The sequence below is a fragment of the Sinocyclocheilus grahami genome, unplaced genomic scaffold, assembly GCF_001515645.1.
Source record: "Sinocyclocheilus grahami isolate Dianchi unplaced genomic scaffold, SAMN03320097.WGS_v1.1 scaffold20.1, whole genome shotgun sequence".
In the NCBI taxonomy this organism is placed as follows: domain Eukaryota; kingdom Metazoa; phylum Chordata; class Actinopteri; order Cypriniformes; family Cyprinidae; genus Sinocyclocheilus; species Sinocyclocheilus grahami.
This window is the reverse complement of record NW_015505199.1, coordinates 3,025,184-3,041,828: the sequence shown is the minus strand read 5'-3', so window position 1 is coordinate 3,041,828 and position 16,645 is coordinate 3,025,184. Positions and strand designations below refer to the sequence as shown.

At 39.4% G+C, this 16,645-nt stretch overlaps 1 protein-coding gene across 1 annotated transcript in view; it reads left to right on the top strand.

The window, feature by feature from the left end:
* The window catches only part of LOC107556346 (protocadherin-17-like), a 61,847-nt gene extending 58,769 nt beyond the window's left edge, over positions 1 to 3,078 (top strand). Inside the window, exon 5 of the mRNA XM_016239445.1 lies at positions 3,050 to 3,078. Coding sequence (XP_016094931.1) covers positions 3,050 to 3,078 — 29 coding nt within the window. The remainder of the gene's footprint in view (positions 1 to 3,049) is intronic.
* Positions 3,079 to 16,645: the final 13,567 nt, after the last annotated feature.

Genomic DNA, 16,645 nt, shown 5'->3' with positions numbered 1-16,645 from the left:
TTATATGCAAGTGCCAAGATGTGTACCTGCGATAATATGTGCGTGTGCGTGCGTGAAAAGGTCCCATTAGATTGCTGTGTAAGTGTTCTAGATGACCTCCCTTAATTGTGTTTGACTGGAGCGCGATAATCAAATCGTCTCACCTCTTTTCCACTGTAATGCTTCAGATTATTCATCTGAAGGAGCAAAATGGGAGAAACTGAAACAGAAAGAAATTATTGTAATAACTGATCCATTGACTACCCAGGTTTGTCTGGTTTACTTGGTCTAGTTCAGTGTTATTTTAGTATCACTGATATACTATTATATTATGTTAGATATTATTTTGTATCCTTGATATACTATTATAGTTTTTATAAATATTTTGATTTAGTTTCTAATTTCATATTTTCTATTTTATTTTCATTTTAGTTCAAGTTTTAGTAATTTAGTTTTGTGTTTTAATTTTATTAGTTTTTGATTTTGTTTGTTTTATATATGTGTATATAATATTTTTAAATTCAGTTTTAGTTTTTGTAGAATTTCAGGTTAAACTAAAAGAAAATGAGAAATGTTACCCTGGCTGAAGTAAAGAAGCTGAAGTTTTTTATATATATTTTATTTTCACTTGCTTTTATTGTATTTTAAGTGATGGTCCAATTAACTATAACTACACCATTATGGTGGCAAAGTAAAACATAGCAATATTTTATTATTTTATTTAAATTTTATAATTTATTTGTATTATTTTATTTCAAAATTTCTTGTTTTTAAAAGTGTGAAATGGGTTTATATTTTCCCCCTTTTTTTTCTTGATTTGACGTCAGAGGATAATCACTAATAAAGGATTTGATGTGGTGCCATCAGCCAATCAGCATCATCCTGATGTCATTTTTCGTGCAGCTCCAGAGTGATTAGTTATATAACATTTGCTCAAATAAGAATGTCAGCAAGCCAAGCAACTGTCATCGAATGATTGAGAATGCTAAAGGATAGCTTTCTCCAGACACGAACCCAGTCACCCATTTCCCTCACTTTTTTGGCAGAGTAATCAAGATCTCTTTTACCCACTTTATCTATTGGAACAAAGCGCTGTGATGCTTGGTCACACACGCATTATAGTTTTGAAACTACCTGAGAGCAACGGCTGATTGATTCTCCTTTGCCGCTGCAATGCTTTAAATTGAATAGTCAGGTGGCAGAGCTCTGGGAAACAACAGACGCTACATCAAGACTCCAAAACGCGTCAGAACACCACACTCAGACGAAAGGTCTGATCAGACATATCGATTATGATCCTGATTCTACAAGCCTTGTTTGACTTCTCTTCCAGCAACATGATTCATTCATCAATACATGATTCATTTAGTAGGGCCTTCATAAACTAAATCGGTGCTGGAAAACCTATGTGTTTAAAGACTACATGAAAAACGGCATTGATAGCACGTATAACTCGAAATCGTTCACTCACATTTTTAAATAATAAAGACCCTCCATCATTTCCAAAATGCATCCTGTCCAGTTTGTTGTCAATAAGGCCATTACTTCTCACACGTATCATTGACATTAAACTTGGTGTGTCTAATGTTTTAATTTCAGAGTGAAAATATCCAGTGGGCATAATGTTATCCATTGGGATTTGGTTGGATCAGACTCGTTAAGCTATGATATTATTAATTTACATTATTTTCCCCCGCCTATGCTGGTTGTGGTTGCATTAGCAGAAACGTCGTTTTCAAAAGCAGAGAATGTCATTACATTTTCCTTCAGAATAGCATGCACTGAAGATTCATTCATTAAGATCAAGGACGTTTATTTCGTTGTATCTATGAGAAGAACTATGCATTACTTTTCTTTCACCTGTTTTGTACATGGCATCAAACGCTTTAACGGAAAGCACTAAAAGATGGGTATGTTTGTCTGTTGTGTAATAAAGGGGCTGAGATCATATTTCTTCAGGTAGGAAATAAATCAAGAAATATAAAGCACTGAAAATATACCTAAAAGGATTGATGTATTTTTGTGTGCATATCCCACTTTGTGATCCTTAAACACATCCACTTCAAAGGAACAAAATCAGTTAATTAATGACATTCTAACTGATGCCATTTTCCCACTTGTTGCCTAGGTAACCTCCTATTCCTGGCATTCAGACATTAGCGGAATCCATATTGACAGATTTAATTTTTCCCCCTCAAAAAAGGTCATTTGAGCATATAGAGTTTAGATGACGGTGCAGTGTTTTGAAATGGCTCAACACTTCTACAAGGCTATTCATGCAGACTCTCAATGGAATGTAGAAGTACTTTTGCCTTTCTTGTCAGTTCTTTCCACAATGCTTCATTCACCTCTTTTCCTTAAGTTCCACGTCTGTTTTATTCTCTCTTTTCTACAAAAAAAAGCGGGTCTGTGTAATACAGATAAAGAAAGACGTGTGTAAATGACTGCCATGTGTGACATCAGCCTGTTTTCTAAGACCGTAGAGCCGCAGTACACACACACACACACACACACACACACACACACTTTGTGACTCAAATGTCTTCTCAGTTAAAGCATAGACTTGTGGAGGAAATGTGCAATTTTCAAATGTTCTATTAATATTACACGTCCTAACCTTGACTCACTAGGGTTAATTATATTTGCCACGTCATATGCTGAATTTTTAAACAAAATCAATTAGAAAACAAATTGAAAAAATTCTCTCAGAAAGGTAAATATTTTGCTATTTTATGTTAGTTTAAAGATCAAACTGCATTGATCTTTTGATTTCTGTAAAGCAGTTCTATATGGATTTCACTCTTGCACAAATCCATAATCTCCTAAATTTATCTTACTGAAGTTTATATTGCAGATACTCTGGAAGCAGGGCTTTTTTGAGTTTCACAGGAACAGACTCAGCTCTGTCATCAATGCTCTTGTAAGCCGACTGTCAGTAAGAGTAATCACGGTCATTGTCTTCCTTTAAAGTGACTCAAATATGCATTAATATCACATAAATCTTACAGTTTTAGACAGCAGTGTATTTTTCATGTCTGACAAGTTTCATATCTCTTTTTTTTATTTCCAGGTAGAGCTGTCACCTCGCATCAGATTTAGCCATATAAGCTCTCGATTTTGTTCTCTATCAATTCCCACAATAACTGACATGTCACAATAATGTAATTGATTTGCAGTCGGGAGAAAAACGCAACTAACAACGTAGACAAATTGAAGGGTCAGCAAATCTCTTCTGATTTATTTTGTTCATTTTTTGATACCTCTCGGCTGTGGTGCAGTGATTCATCAGTCAAATGCCCTGAATAGTTAATCACTTTCTTTTCTGTATTTTTTCGCACTTTCTAAATGAACTTTGTGCAAATGAGATTGTGATCGGAACATACATCAAAACTGATCATCCGTTTTCATGAGTCATGTTCCTAGAAACACTGGAGTGAGAGATATGGCACAGTCATGCGAGCTCAGGCTTGGCCGTTGCAGATATATAGCCTGTGACTGCATGAGCATGAAAGCAGCTGACCTGCTGAGTCCCGTGGGGAAGATCGGCTTTTCCCTCATAACGATTACAAATCGCCAGCAATGCAATTACCAGGGGCTAAGCAATGACTCTCGTGACTTAAACAATGATAGCCGGTCTCAGACAGCATTGTTCAATAGCAGAATAAAGCTGGAGATTTGTTGCACTCTCAAACGCAATAAGACACCACATCCATTCACTTCTACAGAGCTTCTGGGAGCACTGAAGGCTGTTTTCAGGGACCATCAAAATAATATTTATGCTATTAAGATACCTATCTAAACATTTAGCATACTGAATGCTACCTCAGGCTCCCAGTTTCCAGTGGAGATATATGTCTGCTTAAAATCTACACTGTACACTTTTAAAAAAATAAAACTTCCAAAAGGGATTTTTTATCAGTTCTTAAAAGAAATGTTGTTTTCTTAGTCTAAAGAATATTTGAATAATCTAATGAAAAAAATGAATAGAAAAACAGCTTAAGTTACTGATCATTTTCCACCAGCACATTATCCATTGAGTTTGTGGAACTTTCCTTAAACTCTGAAACACAACACAGTGCAATATATTATATAAAATATAAGTTAAAACACTTATGATAAAACAATACAGACAATTTCAATATTAACACAGTAGATTGAGCTCGTTGGAGTTTTTTTATTTTTTTTGTATGTCTATATAGTTTTTAAAGTTTCGTTAGGTTTGTAAAGTTATTTAGTACTTAAACTTAAACTAAATGAAAATTATAAATATATCTGAAATAAAATAAGTTTGACTTTTTTATATTTTAATTTATTTCTCTTAATGCTTATTTTATTTCAAGCTATGAAAAGGTTTTTTTATGAGTTTAGTTTAGTTCCCTTTCAGTCGGTCACTCGACGTCACGTTGGATGACCGACGAATTGGAATTGGGATCTCAATTCCCAATTCGTCGGTCATCCGACGTGACATCTCCGTTCCCTTCTTCAGGGAACGAGGGTTACCATACGCAACCGAGACGTTCTTTAGTTGTTGTTTTTTTTTTTTTTGGCTGTTCCCAGGCTACATGATATAATGGCGACGCCCCTGTTTGTTTGTTTGTTTGTAAAACTCACATTAATGTTGTATTGCTGTTAAGGACAACAGCTGGTACCACTAGCCTCAGCAGAGAACTCTAATTAACGAGTTTGTACGCATAGGACCTAAACAGGTACCATATGGGAGATAGTTGGTTCATATTTCTATATCACATCTGTCTGGTAAATGTGATTAATTGATGTTTAATGGTTTGCATCTCAATTCTACTTACCAAAAAAGATGTCTCAATTCAGTGGCGTCAATCAAATCGAGTGAGGAAGTGAATTATTCCTATAGTGATTCACGAAAGGAGCTTTTTTTTCTGTGAAACCGGCTCCTTTCCATGGGAACTTTGACTGTGAGATGGCAGCCTTTTGTTGATATTTCAGTTAATCATTTAACCCCCCCGTTGTAAATCGTTGTTTTTTCACCCTCATTAATAGTGCCTCTCCAGCAACAGCCTTTGTTCTCTAACTGAATAAGCACGACCCAGTTGATGCATGTGAATGTCAGAAGAAACATTTGGAGAGGGAAATTAGAAGCCTGAGCAATCTGGAGTAGCGTGAGTCTTATCATTCATGTATCACTCTTGTTGTTTTGTGTCCTCACCTCACTCGTTCACACTCTTGAGCTCAAATGCACGCGCTTAAAGCAATTAAGTCCACTAAGCTAGCGCAATCCAACGGAAAGGCTGCAAATCTTTTTAAGGGCAATATCTGGAGTTTAGGATTTAGTTTCCTTTATTATATGAGATTTAAGGGATTAGCTTTCTCTCTTAATACACAAAGTTTCATTTTGTTTCGTTGTGTGAGTGTATTTGTGTGGTAACGGACGCATTGTGGACCTTAAGTCCTCCCTGAGGTTAAGAAAAGATATCCTGTGTCCGCTGACCTGTAGTGATTGATCAGGATCTTTTAGCCATCTAAAGCCTACTGTATCATATTTGATAAGCAAATTTATAAAGCCTAAATTATCACAGTATTTATTTATTTACTTTACAAAAATCATGTTACAATTTCTCAGTTATCATTGTATTGCATTGCATTTTATGTTTTGCCCTCCATTATAAAAATACATGCATTAAATATCATCTTACTAAGGCATAGAGTCATATAGTGACTAGAGCGACAACCGATATTAATATGTATTTTTTTGTAAGTAGTCAGCTATACTGCAATAAGATCTCTTTAATTTACATTACAAGCTATTACAAATTCATCTTAGTAAATAAATGCAACTGCCACAAATTGCATGTTTTTGCTCAGTTTGTGCCTAAAATTTAGGTGTTTTTCCCTACTCTGGTGTGTTCCATATTCTTCTATCATAATATATGAGCCATAAAACCTGGTTTATCAAATATGATACTCTTAAAAAAAAAGTACAAGATTTTTGTTTTCAATAAACCATACATTTATTAAAACAAAAAAATTTTCAGACTATTATTTCATATTTGTTTCATTATTTCATAGTTACAAGCAAAAATGACGTTTGATTCATTTCTGTAAACAAGCTGTATTTTTAAACTCTATTCAAAGTTTCATGCATGTCAGCCCTTAAAAAAAGTGTTCCTGGAAGTCTTTTAATGTTTTAGTAAAAATATATCTAGGTAATTGCTTATTATTGGTTATTTTGGTACATAAAGATGAAAATTCTATAATAATTATTATTAATTATGTTCCATGTTCATTTAGTTAAAACTAGGTTTTAGTTCTTACATTTAAACATTTTCGTTTTCATTAAAAATATTGAATATCATGAAAAGGCTCATAAATATAGAGATTTTTTCTATTTTTGCTCTATTTCCCAATCCTTAGCCTGTGTGTGCAAATACCCACATACGTCTTTTTCATGTAATTAAGCTGGAACCTCATTAGCACCGAGTATCGTGGTTATGATATCTTAGAGTCATAACGACACTGTGTCCTCTGCCTTCTGAGGGAGCAAACCATAAATCTGTGACATTAGCCTGCCGCCCCTGTCGCCGTAGTGACTAATTATGCTCTGTTTGTATAAGTAATGGCTTATTCTTCACACGGTACAGTGTGATCATGATTAAGAAGGGACCCGCCGGAGCTGTAGGCTCATTTTCCTTTGCTCTCATTGGCCGCTCGCTCATCATCTCCCTCTCCTCTTAAATGAAAACTCATTATTTGACGTGTGCTAAATGCTATTCAGGGTGTTTTTCCCACTAGCCGGTGCTGGAATAAAGAAATTAGGAGGTATTAATTCATAAGGAGCTAATTTATACCTCACAAGTGAAGTGGACAAGGACTCATTTTTGAGAAGAAATTTGGCAGTGGTATTTGAAGGCTAGTCGCAGCGCAGAGCAGCTCAAGTGCAACTCACACACTTGTTCTTTATGATCTTTTGCATCTGACCTTATCATTTGTTCAAATGCTTTGACATAAAGGTTGGAAAAAATGTTTTGGGGGCAAAAGGCAGCCTTTAGAAAAGTGTTTGATTTTATTCCGTTTCTTACATTTTCTTTGATAAGAAGAATAGAAAAATGCTTTATGAAGGCAATCAAATTTGAGTAGAGACAGCTTTTAAACTGGTCACAGTGGCTGTAAACCATTACATCCAGTATCCCAAGAACATCAGCAGTAGATTAATATACTTTAACAGTGCTTGAGAGATTTTCACAAATGAGTTCATAAAACAAACCTGACAGCTCCAGATGTAGGCAGCAGTATTAATGCAAAAATTGTTTGCCTCTTTGTTTTCTGTCATACATGACCCGTGGTACTTTTTTGCAGCTTGCACAGTCAAAGACAGATGTGAATGCCCAAACCGTGTCTGATGATGTATGTTAAACCTCATTGTCAGCGCCACTTTTGTGGTCTTTCTTACCAAACAGTCGGGTAGTATGTAGAGTCTATCGTTTTCTGTTTATTTCACTGCAATTTCTGACAAATATGTGCTCATGGACACTGATTGGATTACATGTATTGTCTTTTAATGCAGCCTGTTTGTGTGTAGGTCAAAACAAATGTAGTTTCCTGTAGCAAACAGAATTAAGAGGAAGATTAGACATATAGGTTGGATTTATAATGGTGTCACCAGCTACCGTCAAGTGTCAAGAACAGCACTTTCAATCTGACTTTAAAAATAACAAATAATTAAAATGGTGTACACCTTGTGTACATTCTTAAAACGGTAGTTCACCCAGAAATCCGTCATCATTTACTCACCGTAATGTTGTTCAAAACCAGTTTGACTTTCTTTCTTCTGTGGGGGTTTTGAAAAAAATATTTTTAGGAGAAAGAAAGAAAGTCATGCAGGTTTGGAACAACATGTGGGTGCATAAATGACAATATTTTCATTTCCAGTACACATTTCTGGTGTTATTCTGCACAGTTTTTTTTTTTTTTTGGTACACTTTATTCCTGTTCTTAATCCAATCAATTCCTGATGGATAAAATCAAGTCTCAATGTGCAAAGTATGTCACTTTGGGAAAGTAAAATGGGTTGTAAATGTTATATCAAAGCAGTTTTGCCTATTAGCCTGATCTATTTTTGATATTCTGAGTAGCTGTAGATCATTTTCTTCCATTTTTTTTCTTTCCTCCCCTCCCTTTTTCTTTCCTTCTCATGGTTGATGTCACTTAAACTGATTATTAACTTTGATTAATTAATGCGTTGAGTCTAGTCCCCGGGCGATTGGGCTCACATTTTAGTTCTAACCTTTTACTTTAAGGCATTGTTGGGTGAATAATTACGCTTGGCTTAATTAGTGAGTTATTAAGACCTGTGATGAGATATGACAGGATCTTCTGGACTTAATAAAAAAAAATGTCTGACTGGAGGATTATAAATGTTGTTGAAACTTACTTGAACTGCCATGCAGTTCATACAAACCTACTTGATTAAGTTGAAATTGACTCCTGAAAGGTATTATATAGCTGTTGCTTGGACTGTGTCATCTGTTTTCACAGCAGAGCTTAAAGCGTACTCTCAACACTTGTGCAAACTCCATTTCTGATGGAGGAGAATTTATTGGATCTATCAAATAATAATCAGGCCTTATTGTTTGTTTCCTGAGGTTTTTATTATTAAGCAGGGCTTTCGCACAAACACAAATCGGAGACCTTGGTTCAAGTGTCCAATCATCTACACAGCCACCCTTCCTTATCAAGTCTATCAAAATCACAATTAAAATGTTTATGTCCTCTCTCTCTCTCTCTCTCTCGCGCTCTCTCCTTTCTATCAGTCTCTCTGCGATAATTATCCATTATTTCCCCTTTATCCACACTGGCCTCTTCTATGATAAACAGCTTGTGCTAAATGTGACCGCATGCTTGGAGTCACAAGGACCCTGTTCTCTGCGACGTCCTCCATCTGGAAACAGTCTCACCCATACAGTATATATATATATATATATATATATACAGAGTTCTGGCATGAAACTCTAGATGGCGCAGTCCGATAGGTCTAACTCAGTCTGACCTAATGACATCATTATCACATGGCACAGCTGATTTGTTCTCTCCTGTATCGGTAGCCAATGAGCTCGCTGCATTAAGCATATTAGCAGCAGCATTTAGCATCTGTGCTTATACAACTGGAGCAAAACACAGTTTACAGCATATGTAATCACTCTGAGGACACGCCGATAGTAACAGACATGAAACCGGTTAAATTAAATAAGCATTCTTGTGTACGCATTTCAACGGGGGTTCGCCATATACATCGGCGACTATCCCAGTGTTCACGTTCGTTATTTCTAAGGTCGATGTTTTCATTGTGATTAGTGTGTGTTTGATTTCAGCTGCATGCAGCGTCAGAAGCAGGAGCTTATCGCAGTCATATCAATGACAGTGTTTGCGGGAGACGCTGAAGATCACTATCTACGGCTGTAGCAGTTATGCTGCGTTCAAGTCCTCCTGGGACGTTCGTACTTACGAGTTGACAAGTCGTAATTACGACGTCAGGTGCGTTCAAGTCAGTTTAGTCGGCACAAGATGGCGGTGTACCTTCTTTTAATAAATTACAAGAAAATACAACAGGGTCTGTTAACTCTGCTTATAGAAAATGAAAACCAAAGAATTCGCATCAGGTGTGTTTTGCGTTTTTAATATTTGTAAAAAGTAATTTATGAAGCTACTTTAATCTGTATCGCATAAAAACTTGTTATTAATTGTTATATTATAATCCTATAAGTTCAACTCATAAATACGATCTATCCGACATGACTTGAACACACCATTAGTTCCGAGTGAAATGCATTATGGGTAGTGTAGTTCGGAGAAATGTGCTCATGCGACGTGTGCTCTCGCTGTGCTGTGTAATTCAGAAAATGGAGAAAGAACATTTATATTCTGCTTTTATTTCAGTTCATTCAGGTTAGTCCACCCAGGGGTTTTTGTTCACTGTAACTTTGACAACTTGTATCTGCACGAGAGAGTAAAATGGCATGCATCGGCTAACTTTGTCCATCTCATCATTGCACGAACATGAATTAACAAGCTGTTACGCTGCCACTGGGACTGATGAAGTGGTGAAAGTAACATCAGTTATCAAATAACTAAATTATGATATTTACTCAGGTGGGTGCTGGGGTCTTGTCTATCGGATTGCAACGTATATCCATTTTGTTAATTAAGCATTACACATAGTGCGCGTCTATTTAGAGTTAAGCCGGTCGGCGTGGTTGCCCAGGCTCACATAGTCATAGCCCACTATTGTTAAGCCGGTCGACATGGTAGCCAAGGCTCACATAGCCATAGCCCACTATTGTTAAGCCGGACGTCATGGTAGCCAAGGCTTGCATAGCCATAGCCCACTATTGTTAAGCCGGTTGGCTTGGTAGCCAAGGCTCACATAGTCATAGGCCACTAGCGTTAAGCCGGTCGGCATGGTACCCCCGGCACACATATGGCGCTTTTCCACAGCGTGGTACGACTTGACTCGGTACGGCTCGGTTCGCGTTTCCACTGCAGTTTAGTATCGCTTTAGAATGGGCGGGATTATTCACATGTCGTTATAGTTGCGCCGCCTCTACTGCCGTGACTCCTAAAAAACTTTTTAATTCCGCATCGCCCCATCAAGCTCTCGCTGGATCCGCTCCTCTGCTATCAACGAGAGGAACGTCTGTACTTCCTCAACAGGGGGAATGGCCACTTTTTGGTTGTTAAAAAAAGGTGCGCTCGTTCAAAACAGTTGCGTTCGATCCTTCGCTGGCTGTGCTGATTTAACAGGAACAAGGTCCAGACCCGCGTGCAAAACCTCCAAAAAGCGGCCCGAACCGAGCCATACCGTGTCGTACCATGCAGTGGAAAAGCACCATTAGATAGTAAAACATGCGGTTCACATGGCTTTTCGGAGCAGCACCAGTACATATGTCTTGGTGATAGATCTGCATGTTGGGGGGTGTTTTGTTCTTGCTTTGGCTTGTATTGTCCCTTCTATGTCTCCTGCTTTGTGGGGGGTTATTTCATATATGTTATATTTGCAGCAGCAATATTTCTTACATGCTCACAGCAGCATGCTGTGGATGTATTGGCAGTAGCGGTACTGAAATGGCCAGCCTGCAGTCCAGATCTTTCACCCATAGAAAACATTTGGCGCATCATAAAGAGGAAGATGTGACAAAGAAGACCTAAGACAGTTGAGCAACTAGAAGCCTGTATTAGACAAGAATGGGACAACATTCCTATTCCTAAACTTGAGCAACTTGTCTCCTCAGTCCCCAGACGTTTGCAGACTGTTATAAAAAGAAGAGGGGATGCCACACAGTGGTAAACATGGCCTTGTCCCAACTTTTTTGAGATGTGTTGATGCCATGAAATTTAAAATCAACTTATTTTTCCCTTAAAATGATACATTTTCTCAGTTTAAACTTTTGATATGTCATCTATGTTGTATTCTGAATAAAATATTGAAATTTGAAACTTCCACATCACTGCATTCTGTTTTTATTCACAATTTGTACAGTGTCCCAACTTTTTTGGAATTGGGTTTGTATGTATATATATATTCTTAGTAGAAATATTTTTAGAATTATTCATGGAATAGTTCAGAAACAGGTTTGGAATGACATGAGGATGAGTAGAGACAGAATTTTTGTTTTTGGGAGAACTGTTCTACAATGAAATAGACACTCAGAAAACAAGGAGATTTGTGTAATTCAACACTGTCATCTCACATATTTATTGTTATATAAAGCGCAGTGCTCAACACCATTGCTCTTGGTTTTGTCTGCCTATCCTGTTTTATGAATGATGACTTCCTGTTCTTACAGCTATGGAAGATTCTCAAGGTTCTACTCTCTAAGTGACATCTTCTGCACTTCATCTTCAAGCTGTGCTTAAGTGAGCTAAGTGCGACCTCTCCATGGGATAGAGAGAGATGCACATGAAAGCTGTTTGCACCCGTTGGGCTTATCGCGGTGTTCTTGTATGTATAGGTTTTTCTCCCCGATGGGAAATATTTTGTCTCTGTTTAGTGGGTTTGAAATGTTCAAAACCACAGTGTTTTCTGCCTTTATCTGCCGTTTTTAATTTATTCGTTGTTATTTTTTTTATTGTGGCTTTCCGACTACTTTCTGGAAAAACTGGTTTTGTTGTGATAAGAAAAGGAAGAGATGAATAGCATAAATAAAAATGAGGTTGGAGCCATGGACTAGCAGTTAGGATTTCATCACAATGTGCCATGGTATAAAAATATTCTCAAACTTAAATTCTCTAAAATTAAATAACATTTAAATTAAAGTACTAATGTGACTAAAACTGAAAAAATAAAAATAAAGCTAAAGAGAAATACTAAAAACACCAACTAATAAAAACCTTTGAAAAAATTACTAACACTAAAATTCTAAATATTAATTCAAAAGCTAATTCAAAATATTATAATAGTATATAAATAAGTCTAATTAAAATAACACTGATGTTATTTGAATCTGGCTTGGAGTTTTCTGATCCAGTTCCCCCACTTCTCAGCATAATTTCCAAGTAATAGCAGATTATACTAATAATTGTGCACATACTCAAGTGAATTGCATAGATGCACTTTTATGTGTGGGCGACCATGGTATTGACTCGGGTCATGTCCCCATCCCACTTCATCCTCCTGTCTTTTTTATTTCCTGTCTACTCTCAGACTATTTCTAGTTGGAGGATAGACAGAGATAAACGGACCGAGAGAGGAATGGGAGGCGTGCTGTCTCCCCTCAAGAGGTGAGCTTAAGTACAGATCTGTTGTTTCCTGAGGGCTATAAGCCACCTACAGTTCAAATAATAATCAAAAGACAAGCTGCTGAGCGAATGAGTCTGTGTGCTTTATGGTAATTCAACAGATCGTTTCAGTATCTCCTAACATGATACTTACTGTGATGTTAATCGTTCTGCTTTATGGTACCTATACAGTGATGTTAAAATCAAAATGGATCTCCTATACTTTCTGAATAGCTGGTATTTTATTTATTATATTTTTTATTAGTTTATATTGTAATATTATAATGCTTGTTTTATGAAATATACATACAAAAAATTCTAAATAAATAATTATAAAATACATTTAAAATAAAATATGTTTTTAATATATACTGTGTATATATTCAGCACGGGCAACACTTGTACACTTGTACTTGTACACTTATACATATATATATATATATATATATAATTATTTTATGTAAAAGTATACGGTGTAATAATTAATCTTATTTTTATAATGATTTTTATGTTTTTCCACTATTAAATATCAATTTCACTTGAAAATGTGTCACATTACTGATAAAAAGTGTTGCCCGTGCTGATTCATTTGACTTTAATGAAACATTATTGACTGCATGTCTCACCCTGATGCGCATAATTACTATATTATTTGACATTTCACCATTATTCTTAATAACATAAGCTTTTTTCTTTAGCAGAGAGTGACAGTTACTCAAACATGCAAACTGCAACACAGGCCTTACTGATACTACAAGATATACAGAGTATAGTGTTTGAATGTGTCTGTGATCATTTGTGTAAATGTTGGGAGTGTTTTTCCTCGATAACCTCAGCTTGTTGCATTTGTCTGTCCTTTTCTTTTTTTTTTCTCCTGCTGAATTAAGATAAGAGGGTTTGTTAATTAAACTGTCACGTGGCAGCACCTTGAGGAATCGCAGTGAAAGAGCTGCTTTAATTGGGAGGCTATTGTATCACTACACACACTCATCTTATCCAGTGACTATCATAAGAGAGAGCAGGGAGGAAGCATCACCCAAGACAACAGGGAGTTAGGGAGTGTGGAGATGTTGTTCCTGATATACGACATTCATATACCTTGCCAACAATGTGGTCTAGAAACAATTCTCACTGGGAAATTACTAGTAAATTTCACAGAGAAACAGCAAGTAAAACTTTGAATTAAACATAATTTTGAAATAGAAAAACGTCTCAGGTTACGTATGTAACCCTAGTTCCTCGAGGGAACGAGACGCTGCGTCGAGAACACTAGGGGAACGCCTTCAGTGACCCACGCTCTGAATCACATGTGAAATCAGTCCAATAGCTGAGCGGTACGTCACGGCGGATGACGTCATGAACGGGAAGCTATAAAAGCACGTGCGGCGGAACCAGCGTCAGCTTCTAGGAATGAAGCAAGCGCCGGCAGGGACGCCGGAAGTATGGCACCGAGACGCAGCGTCTCGTTCCCTCGAGGAACTAGGGTTACATACGTAACCTGAGACGTTCCTCTTCAGGAACTCGAGCTGCGTCGAGAACACTAGGGGAACGAGAATGCCCACGTCGCCAGACTTCCAAATCTCTGCCTAGTGTGGAAGACTGCACAGCTAGGGCGAGAGAACAAAAGAGCCCGGAGTGGCTAAAGTAGGCAGGGCTCGCCATCCCGAAGGCCAACTTCTGGAGGAGTGAATCTTGACCCCCAAAGGAGAGGGGAGATCAGAGGACTCGAGGCTATGGAATAGCATCCTGATCCACCACTTAGCCTAAGCTTCTCTGGCCGGAGGCCTCAGCCTCAGCGCACCGCAGAGGAAATGTGTAAGAAGAGGGTGTCTTCCCACTGAATGGCCACCGAGAGGGGCGTGGTAGGCCGCAATGGCCATCACGAAGCCCTCTAGGGTGGAGTGGGTCAACCCTGCGGATAAACAGGCCTACAGGAACTCCAGAACTGTACCAGACGGGCAGTTAGCTGGGTCGGGCTGGCGATCTCCGCAGAAATACAGTTTCCTCCTAGAGGGAGCTCTGGATGTAGGATGGTCTCAACAACCTCGGTTGAGAGACCGGAAGTTATGAGTTGTGCCTCCTCAGAGGCCACACCCACAGCTCCTGCGTGCCCTCCGCCTGTGAGAGGAGATCTCTCCTGACGGGAATCTCCCATAGAGCGCCGGCGAGGAGAGAAATCAGGCCTGAGACCCAACTCGGCCCGGCCGGAACGGGGATACAAACAACCGACGGGCCCTGTCCCGGCGCACTCTCTCCAGAACTCCCAGGAGGCAGAAAAATCAGAGGAAAGGCGTACAGACGAAGCCTCGGCCACGTCTGTACCATGGCATCCAGCCCCAGTGGAGCTGGATGAGTCAGAGAGAACCAGAGGGGACAGTGTGATATCATATGAGTCGCAACAGGTCCACCTGAGCCTGGCCAAACACTCTCCATATCTGCTTCACCACCTCGGGGTGAAGCATCCATTCCCCGGGCCTCAGCCCCTGCCTCGACAGGATATCTGCTCCCTTCTTGAGATGCCCAGGAATGTAAACTGCTCTCAACGAGAGGAGTTTGCCCTGAGACCACACAAGCATCTGGTGCGCCAGCTTGTACAAGGGGCGCGAACGCAGAACTCCCTGGCGGTTGATGTAAGAGACCACCGTTGCGTTGTTACCAACATATGGTGACCTCTTAGGTCTGGGAGAACTCGAAACAGGGCCAGCATCTCCCGACAATTGAATGCCATGTCAGATGGCGACCACTCCACAGACCGCGGGCAGGGTGGCCACTCATGACCGCACCTCCACCGGTGAGGGATGCATCCGTCGCTAGCATACGCGGCAACAAGGAGCTCCCAGCACTGGGCCCTGAGACAAGAACCAAGGTTTCCTCCACATGTCTAAGGCACGTATTGCACCTCTGCGTGACCTTGAGCATGCGAAGCGGGTTTCCCCTTGGGGAGAACCCCTTGTTCTTGTGCCACCACTGTAGGGGTCTCATGTACAGCCAGCCAAGAGTTATCACGTTGGACGCAGCTGTCATCAGCCCAAGCAGTCTCAAACTGCTTGACAGTGAGTGACCGGCCTTCTCTTACTCTCGCGACTGAGGTGAGGATCAACTCGATCCGAGCAGGAGACATGCATGCCTGTATCATGGTCGAATCACACACCACGCCCAGATAAGTAGTTATCTGTACTGGAAAAAGCACACTTTTCTTGGCGTTAAGTCTTAACACCAGCTCTTTCGTGTGAGTGAGAACGACATCTCGATGTCGAACCGCCATCCGCTCTGACTGAGCTAATATCAACCAATCGTCGATGTGGTTGAGTCGTGAAAGTGTGGGGTGAGAGTGCAAGGCCTAAGGAAGAACCAGTATTGGTAGACTTTTGCCCCCAAAAACGAACCTCGGGAACTTCCTGTGATGAGGAAGGATGGAGATATGGAAATATGCGTCCTTCAGATCGATCGTGACAAACCAGTCCTCGGACCTGATCTGAGACACGACTCGTTTGAGTGTGAGCATTCTGAACTTCAGTCGCATGACTGAGCGGTTCAATAGGCGCAGATCTAAAATGGGACGCAACCCCCCATCCTTCTTCGGAACAATGAAGTACCGGCTGTAGAACCCGGAGTCTGTCTCGTGCGGAGGGACCACCTCGATGGCCTCCTTCCTCAAGAGGAGTAACTACTTCTTGTTCTAATACCAGAGCCTGCTCGCGACCCACTAGCGTGGGGGTGACCCCATTGAATCGAGGCGGACGAGAACCGAACTGGATTCCGTAGCCTCTTTCTACAGTACGCAGGACCCATTGAGATACATTTGGCATTAGCTTCCACGCTGCTAAATAATCTACTAAGGGAATCAGTCTCTCGAGACTGATCTCTAGTGTGCCCAGAACGGCTAGTTCGGTGCCTTGAAGCATCTGCACGCCGACAGTGG